The sequence below is a fragment of the Akebia trifoliata genome, chromosome 1 (genome assembly GCF_017979445.1).
Source record: "Akebia trifoliata isolate Shusen 1 chromosome 1, ASM1797944v1, whole genome shotgun sequence".
In the NCBI taxonomy this organism is placed as follows: domain Eukaryota; kingdom Viridiplantae; phylum Streptophyta; class Magnoliopsida; order Ranunculales; family Lardizabalaceae; genus Akebia; species Akebia trifoliata.
This window is the reverse complement of record NC_141375.1, coordinates 24,581,986-24,591,083: the sequence shown is the minus strand read 5'-3', so window position 1 is coordinate 24,591,083 and position 9,098 is coordinate 24,581,986. Positions and strand designations below refer to the sequence as shown.

General features: G+C 33.7%; 1 protein-coding gene across 1 annotated transcript; it reads left to right on the top strand.

The window, feature by feature from the left end:
* Positions 1 to 5,497: 5,497 nt before the first annotated feature.
* Positions 5,498 to 8,435, top strand: LOC147411146 (protein AGENET DOMAIN (AGD)-CONTAINING P1-like). The gene is made up of 2 exons (XM_086445072.1): positions 5,498 to 6,101; positions 8,190 to 8,435. The coding sequence occupies exons 1-2, from the start codon at positions 5,697 to 5,699 to the stop codon at positions 8,199 to 8,201; spliced, it is 417 nt and encodes a 138-aa protein (XP_086301198.1). The 5' UTR covers positions 5,498 to 5,696; the 3' UTR covers positions 8,202 to 8,435.
* The last annotated feature ends 663 nt before the right edge of the window (positions 8,436 to 9,098 follow it).

Below are 9,098 nucleotides of genomic sequence, written 5' to 3'. Positions count from 1 at the left end.
GTTAAAAATACAATTAAACATATCAAACATGCAATTTCTGACGTGAATTTTTTAAATAACAAAAGAATTCTATATTTTGGAAATACATCTAAATTTTTTTGATAAAATCCTAAATGCAATTTTCACAACCTACAATTACTAATAAAATTGAGAGTTCCTTACCATCTCTAGGTAAAAGGATCGAAGCGTGTGCGTCGAAATCGAGGTGAATGACATGAAAATCGAGACTACCCGAACTTCGAAACGGCTGATTTTTGAATCTGACCCGGTGGTTTTAAAGATCTCAACACCGTCGTCCTTTCTCCATTCTACGACGAAAGATGGTTTGACCCCGAAATCGATGAAATTCGATGTCGAAGTTTCAAAATCTCCGTATATAAATACGACTGATTTTTGACGATATTGGATGAAAAAGTAAGTGAAACGAAAAAAGGTTGGATGGATTTTGTAGATGTCGAGGCTGCAGACGTTTCTCCCTTCTGCGTCGATCATCGACGACGAGCCGTTTGCACGAGATCTGAGGTGGAAGTTAAAAAAATAATTTTTTTTATATAACGCGTTGGCTGTGTTTGGATGGGTTGGAGAAAACGAAGGAATAAAAAAAAATTAAAAATTTTATTTATATAAAATTTGGGACGAATTCGATATTTTGTCAATTGTTTTGATCGACTATAACTTGACCGTTCAGACTCCAAAACTGATAAATGAATATTCTATTTTGCTTAATTTTTCATTCTGGATATAATGGTATAGTCAATTTCAACAAATTTTATCTCTAACAAAAATTTACATTTTTTACCTTAGGCGACCCCTAAACTTAATGTCGTTTTCGTTTTTGACGATAATTTAACTTTCTAATCTCCAAAAATGACAAATAAATAGTCCATATTTAATAATTTTTTGTTATGAATCCAATGGTATAATCGAATTTTAATAATTCTTACTCTAGCAAAAAGTTACGATTTTAACCTGGTCCGACCCGATAATCGAGGATTTTGCAACTTTTATATTCGGACTCGCATTTGAGCGTGCTTCCAGGCTAAAGTATGTTTTTTGATAATTTTAAATCCAATGGTGAGGTCAGATTCCATTAAAAATGATCAAAAACATCCTAAAATTTTACCCCTAAGTCCCACTTTCAAGATTTTCTCAAAATTTCACTATTTATTTTTTCTCGAGATACGAATCAGAAATTCGGGATTTTACAAAAGTGGTGAACTCGAGAATACATAATTGTGAGTTTGATAATAGAAATTGTAAGCTCGACACTAGATAAAAAAACATCAAGTTCAACAAAAAAAATAAAAAGTGGTGAACTTGACAATAAATAAAAAATCGATGAGTGCGCCAATAATGAGAGACCATTAAGAAATAAAAGTTTACTAAAAGTCTTATAAAACTACTGAAAAAAAAAATCAAAACAAAACAAAAAAACTAAAGGACTATTTAAAAATAAATCCCTCCGTCAAGGTCCTTTAAGTAATTTTCCCTTGAAACATACATTCCTTTTTGGAGAGGTCTTGAGTTCAAACCCTCTCATTGGCCACCCACATAGATTCGTTTCAGCTTACCTGTTTTGTAGGGTATTACATGAAACTAGGGGATCTGGCCAAGATATGGTGCTCTAAGAAGCCAGTTGCCTCATCCTTACAAGTCGGGTCTATGAGTCTAGATACCCTCACCATAAAAAATAAATAAATAAAAATTAAAACATGCAATCGAACAATAAGAATAAAACTTATAAGTCAAAAATATATCATGTATCCCTAATATTTAGCCTTAACTATCGTACGAGTCATTGTTCATTAATCCATGGATCCTGATACAATTATTATGCTAATAAATTTAACCTAATGCTTGAAAAAACAAATAATGATTTTGAAAATTTTAAAGTTTAGTAAAGAAAAGAAAAAATAATAAAATAATCTCAATCTATTTCAAAAGGTCTAATCCAAATAAATTGAGACATGGGATCTGATTTGGTTAGGCCTTGGAGTCAACATTTGTTTTTCAATCAGGTTTAAATCCCCACCCATTGAAATCGTGCTTAGGATCGAGTGAGCATAACGTTAATTGAGTTGGACTTGGACAAAAAGTATTTACTAAAATTTTGATAAAGTCATTTCAATATTTCAAGCATTGCAAATTTCTAGGCATAGTCACAAAACATTTTCAATTTAAAAAAAAAAATCATAAAATTCTCCAAATAAGGGACTAGCCCATTAAATCCACAACATTGAATAATTGCGAATATGATAACAATTTTACCCTTCACCTTCAAATTTTTATTTCCTACAACATTTGAATTTCAAGATTAAGAGGATCTTCATAGGGAGTCTAAGTAAAATACCATATGTACAATCTCTGAAATTTCTCCCATTTTTTTAACTTCACCAAAATTATCCAACTCTATACCTAAATGTATAGGTTTCGCAACAAAAAAAAAGATTGATTTTGGAAAAATTATGCATTGGATCAAAATACTTCGATTGTTGATTAACAGATAAGGGGTATGTTTGATAAACAAGAGTTGCGTGTGCGAGTTGATAACTCACACAAGTTGCACAACTGTACAAATTTGAAAACCTAACAAATGCAAGTTCGCAACTTTCCAACTTTCAATGTCTCTAATCATTTGTGTCGTTCAACAGTCACCTTGAGAGGTGAATGTTGAGAACATTTTGTTCAACGTTCTTCAGAGGGAGAGAAAATGGTGTTGCATTGGATTCCGAAGCTCATGAAGTCTCGCATTGTCTTTCTCATTTCGCTTCTTTTTCAACCCGCCATTGGAATCGCCCCCTTCGCTGCCTTCCAACTCTTATGTTTTTTCTCTTCTAAACAACCCCCTATAAAATTAGGGTTAGGGCATCAAATCCTAATATGTGTTTTTTTAATTCTAATATGGCCCACCTCTTTCTCTCCTTTCCCAACCCATGTTTTACCGAATCCGTGTGGGGTAGATGAGGTTGGAGATCTAATCTTCTACCCTTTTAACCTTTTAATAGATTTTCAAGATAAACCCTAATTCGAATCTGATTTTTCAATTTGGGGAAGAAGGTAAATTGAACTCTTAGAATAATCAAACACAAAAGTTGTAATAAACTCTCACCCTCAACATCCGAGAGATTTGAACTTCGAGAGTCAAACTCTTGAATGTTCAACTCTTTCAAGGAACTGTCTTTTATCAAATACACTCAAAGTCTTTTGCATTGAAATTAGTGCCCTCATTGTATTAATTACCTTTGTGGTATTTATAAGTTCTTCGAGGTCCCCTTTCATTGTACCTTCAACATTCGTACTTACCCACATGTTCTTGGCGGTTCTGCTTGAAAGGGGGGAGTGGCATGTTGACCCTTTCTTAGGTGTGTATGGAGGAGGTGGGGACCACTAACCAACTCCCCTACTTAGTGAGTCAGTTGCCAATGATTTGTCTTTCCATACGCTTTAGGCACTTGTTTTTATCTTTTTTGCCATCGTTGCAATTGTTCTCCATTAAGGGCATCACGCCAGTCGCACTAAATGACATGATAGTCACAAAGTTGCTCATCCACCATGGTGATCCTCTGTTGGGTCAACTTTCCACAGGCCTCCGTCCACAAATTACTTAATGAATTTTGACATAGGGATATCGTTTTAAATACCCCTACTTTTAGTATGATATCTTGAATATAAATTAGTAAATTTCTTCTTTATTAACGCCCCTCACCCTTTTTTCAATCGTTGAGAGCATCTCCAATGGCATCTCAAATTTTAGTAGCAATTCCAAATTTTCTAAAGTGTCTCTCATAAATATCTCCAATGCAAGTGATGTGTGGACTTTTGAAAGTAAAATATGTTAAAAGTAATATAATGTTATATTTAGCATTGCTTTTAAAATATCTTAAAATACATTAAAGTGTATTTTATGTTGAAAAAATTATATTTTGAATTATTTTGAAATAATCAAATTGTAATATAAAATATATATATATTGTTTGACATGAAGCATTAGAGAGGCATGTGTCAAATATGACATTTTTCACTTTATTATTTCAAAAAATAAATTTGAGAAAGCAAATATAGCGTTGCCATTAGAAATGCTCATAACTAGATGATTCCAATTATACGCAACGAAAAATTCATATCATTGAGATCAACCTTTACAACAATAGTTAGCTCCAAGTGCCAAGCACAACATTTTACAATCGTCTAGATTGTGTTAGAGTCGTTGTAAACTGATTTTCCTTCGACATAGAACTGGCGTGGTAGTGTACAAAAAACCATAGGTGGTTGAGAGTTTTACTGGGTAGAACTATTTGTTGCAATTTTATTACAAAAACTAACAACCTTTACTTTATAAACCAAGCTAACATAACTAACTTAGTAAGATTTCAAATCTTATCAAGGGTTGTTGGGCCACATGGATTATCAAATTGGCAATCAACACAACATACTTCTAAATTTCATGGAAACAATTAGATTAAAAGGAAAAAAATCAAACAAAAATCATTTTTAACTTGATCCAAGGTGTTAAAAATAGATGGCTACCGAACTCTAAAATTTAAATCTAAAATTCAACGATAAAAATTAACTTTTTTTTTCTTCAAAGTTCTTAGAAATTTTGTCCTTTATATCCATGTGGCATTAGATTATGTTTTTGAATGCCATGAATTAATGTCGTTAGGATCATTCGAAGGTATATTGAGCAACAAATTAATGGATCAATTTGAATTTTACCCAACTTTAGGGTTTGTTAGGTAACAAACTTGATAAAGTAAGATTTAGTGAGAAACAAATATTATAAAGTAAGGTTCTTTTGAAATTGTCAAAACTCCAATGGATTTTTTTAAAATAAAAATGCAATAATTGAATCTGTCGGATAAATCTCTCTAAATTGTTTTCCTTGAAGTAGCGGGCAAAACCTAACAGGATAACTAAAGAACTCACTAATGTGACAGGTACAAGAACCATAGATTTTTCCTTAAAATATACAACTGCACATGTTTTATAGGGATGTGATTCCCAAGGAAAAATCTACTATTCTTATAGGACACACGTCTGTTGAATTTTTGAGTGCCCCTCTTTGAGATACAAAATCAATGGTTCTCAAAACACTACCACGTCAATGTATAAAAGGAAGTCAGCTTAGTAAAAATCTCTCTCTTGACATGACAACTTTGCGAACCGTAGATTTGTACACTTCAAAATATAAAATTGCACTTCCTCATAAAAATGTGTATCTCTAGGGAGTTATGTATCTCGAGATGTACAAATCTACGAAATTGTCACATTAAGAGAGCCGATTGAGTGTGCCCCGTGGGATAGTCAGATTATCATGACTGAACTTTTTTATTACATTAATCAACATTCCACCTTACGATTGTGTCAGGAGAATCAGTAAGAGCATGCCAAGTGGCATATGTGACGTCTTTATTAATTCTATAATTTAAATAAAATAAAAAAAATAAAAAAATCTTGATTGATGGCTTGATCTTTTTCATCGATCTTCCCACACTTTCACTCAAATTTAAATTGTACGAAACAATAAAAACATATCCATTTAGGGAACCTCCGCTTGAAACCTCGATTTCCCCCAAATCCTTCTCTCCTACCCAACCGAAGGTAACTTTCAATCCCCCACCATTCTCTCATATTTTAAACTTCTTCTCCAAAACCCAATCTTTAATTTCCACTTTACCATCAAAGATCAAACAGATATGGCGTTCCACAGAGGCCAAACGGTCGAAATTAGCCTCAAAGAAGAAGGGTTTCTTGGCTCATACTACGTGGCAACGGTTCTATCTCCTCTAAAAGAGAACGATTATATGATCGAGTACAGAACACTCTTATCTGACGACAAGTCGAGATTATTAAGAGAGATCGTTAATGGTGTCCATGTGAGGCCTTCTCCTCCTGAAATTCCTGTTTCTGGGTTCTCTTTGCACGACAGTGTCGATGCTTACGACAACGATGGTTGGTGGGTTGGGAGGATTACGGCAAAATCTGGGTCGAAGTACTCTGTGTATTTCGAGAGCACAGGAGATGAAGTTAGGTATCCAATCTCCCAATTGAGGGTTCATCAAGAATGGGAAGATGCCAAATGGGTTATTTTCCGAAAGAGGGTATGATTCTCGGATGAATTTCCTTTTTTTTTTTTTTTTTTTTGAAACAGAGGTTGGTAGCTTTAATGATAGCCATATAATCCAATCTGAGTCTCAATGTTGGTGTTTTTTTGGTTTAAATCTGTAATGGGTTTTCCTTCTAACAGATGTATGTTTAGCTTTTATTTCTTATTCAAGCTTGTGATGAAGGCTTTAATGGTTATATAATTCTATCTAGTTTTTTTTTTTTTCTTTCTTTCTTTCTGAAACCCTTTCCTTACTAACATAATAAGATTTTGAGCCTTACTAAGGTCGTTTTGCTCAAATGGATTACCTCATCAAAAATTCAACACCACAGCCCTCTAAGTTGCATCTAAGAACTCAGATCCAAAAAAAAAAAAAAAAAATTCAAAAACAATTTCTTTCAAACTAGATCCAAGGTTTTGAAAATTGACGGTTATCGAACTTCCACTAACTCCCAAACTTAAAAATGAAATTCAACGTGAAAATTAACTATTTTTTGAATTTTATTTTTCAAATTCCATAGAATTTCGTCCTTTACAAACCTGAAGCATCAAATCGGGGGACTCTTTTGTTTTTTTAGAGAGAGAGAGAGAGAGAGACAAAAATGGGCATCAACTTATGAGGAAGATTTTAACGGTCATCTAATTATATCTAGGCGTCTGCAATGGTGTTCTCTGGTCTAATTATGTGTTTTATTTTTGTCTCTTTAAAGTAAAAAAATTATTTTCTTCTGTTTTTCTTCTTTGATTTCTCTTGTAATAACAGAGGGGGGTCAATATTTTTGTGGCATTGAAGGTTGTGATGAAGGCTTTAATGGTGACATAATTCAATCCAGGTGTCTATAAATTGGTTTTCTCTGGTCTAATTCTGTATTTGATTTTCGCTTTCTCTTTCCTTTGGTTTCTCTTGTAACAGAGTTGGGTTAGCTATTGTTTCCCCCCTCATTGAAAGGCTTTAGTGGTCATATAATTCTAAGTGTGTATTGGTGTTCTCTGGTCTGATTCTATATTTGATGTTTCTCTCGTAATAGACACGGATTAGCTTTTCTTCTCATTCTAGCTTGTTGTAGAAAATTGGTGCGAGAGACAACAATAACAATAAACAAAATAAAAGAACACGACATAGAATTTAAGTGGTACATCAAGATTGGTACGCCCACAAACAACTATGTTTCAATATTTTCGTGAAAGGTTACAGTCTCTCAATCTCAGTTCCTCAGTAAAACTGAAAAATCTCGCTCATCAAAATCCTAAAACAAATTTACTATGAATTTACATTGTATACAAAACCATCTCTGACCGTACTATACCACCAACCGAATACAAGGCACAAACATCTAGGTGTTCGCATTGGTGTTATCTGATCTAAATCTATATTTATTTTTTGTTTTTTCTTTCTTTCATTGGTTTTCTTTCTTTGGTTTCTCTTATAACCAGTGTTGTCAAATGCGGTTGCATACGCGCTCGCATTTGCTATTTTCAAAGTGAAAATCACATATGCTACAGTTGCATACCCCAAATTATGCTACCTGCCAGTATGCGATGGTATATTTTTGTGTGCGATGGCATATGCGATTTGTGAGATGGCATGTTTTTCTGCATTTGCTTTTCACAATTTTTTTTCTTGCATCATATGCAATGAGCGAAATCGCATATACGAACAGCATGTGCTGGTCGCATATGTTATCTAACAACATTGCTTATAACATAGATGGGCTCTTCTATTTATTTATGCTTATGATAATTATGAAGGTTTAACTGGTCGTAAAGTCCTATCTAAGTTTATATAGTAGTGTTATCATGTCTAATTATGCATTGGGTTTTCTTTCCCCCCCTGTTTCTTCAATGTTTGTAATAAATTTGTTTCAGATCTTAGAAAATTATCGGTTTTCTATTTATAGCTATTGAAACCTAGCAGAGCTGTTCTCAGCCTTCTCCTTTTTATCAGATTTTCTCCATATCTTTCAGTCCCACTGTTTGTGCCCCCATCGAATATGAGATTTTTTTTTTGTTTCTATATATACTGTTAGTGGTGTTTCTTCCTCGTTAATGAACCCATGTCCGATTCTGTTGAGTTGTGTTTCAGGAATTGAAATAACAATGATCGAATAGAAGTAAAGGAAGATGAGTGTAGGAGCATCTGAGCACACTATAAGTATTTTCGAAGTAAAACAGACATGAAGAAAAGAAGTAACATTGCTGTAACTAGTTTTTGGGTTATAAGGGTACATCTTGGTCTGTTTTTTGGTTTGTGTAGAAGGTGGGTAGGTCTTTAAGAAAATGCAAATAGTAGATTCATATAATTCTATAAAATTGGAATCCGTTTGAATGAGGTCATTGTACTGACTCCATGTTTTTTATGCTATTTGAAATATATTTTAATCTCATCAAATTAAGTTCGATCCTTCGTGAAAGAACAAGAAGACGACCCAAAAGAACGTGGATGGAGATAATGAAAGTAGACATGATCTGTGTGTGTATGTGTGTGTGTGTGTGTTAATCACTCAAAAAACAGAAGAATTGGCTTTGGACAAGGTGGAATGGTATACACGATTTGTTTAGCCAACCTCAAATCTTCATAATACGGCTTTGTTGTTGTCGTTGTTGTTGTTATAAACTAATCTCGATCCCTCTTCTCATGGCCTTCTATATGTGTTTATGAATAATAAGGGTAATCATAGTATATGTTGCATCAATGTAATTGGGGTGAGACAACCAACAGTTATGTCAAAAAGAAATTATTTCAACAAAGGGACCGAGCGGGCGGCAAAAGTCTGTTTTGAAAGCCTAATTATTGAGGTTGAGATGAAGCACATTCAAAAGAGAGCCTCATGGGGATGTCTTGGTTCATTTTCAACACTAAATTCCTCAATGAACCCAAAAGAAAAAGGCAAACCGCGTTGATTAATCTATCCTACTTATCTTGCCCACATTTTTGAAATAAGGCGTTGATGATGACAATGACAATGAAGATGATGGAAAAGGCGTCTCAACC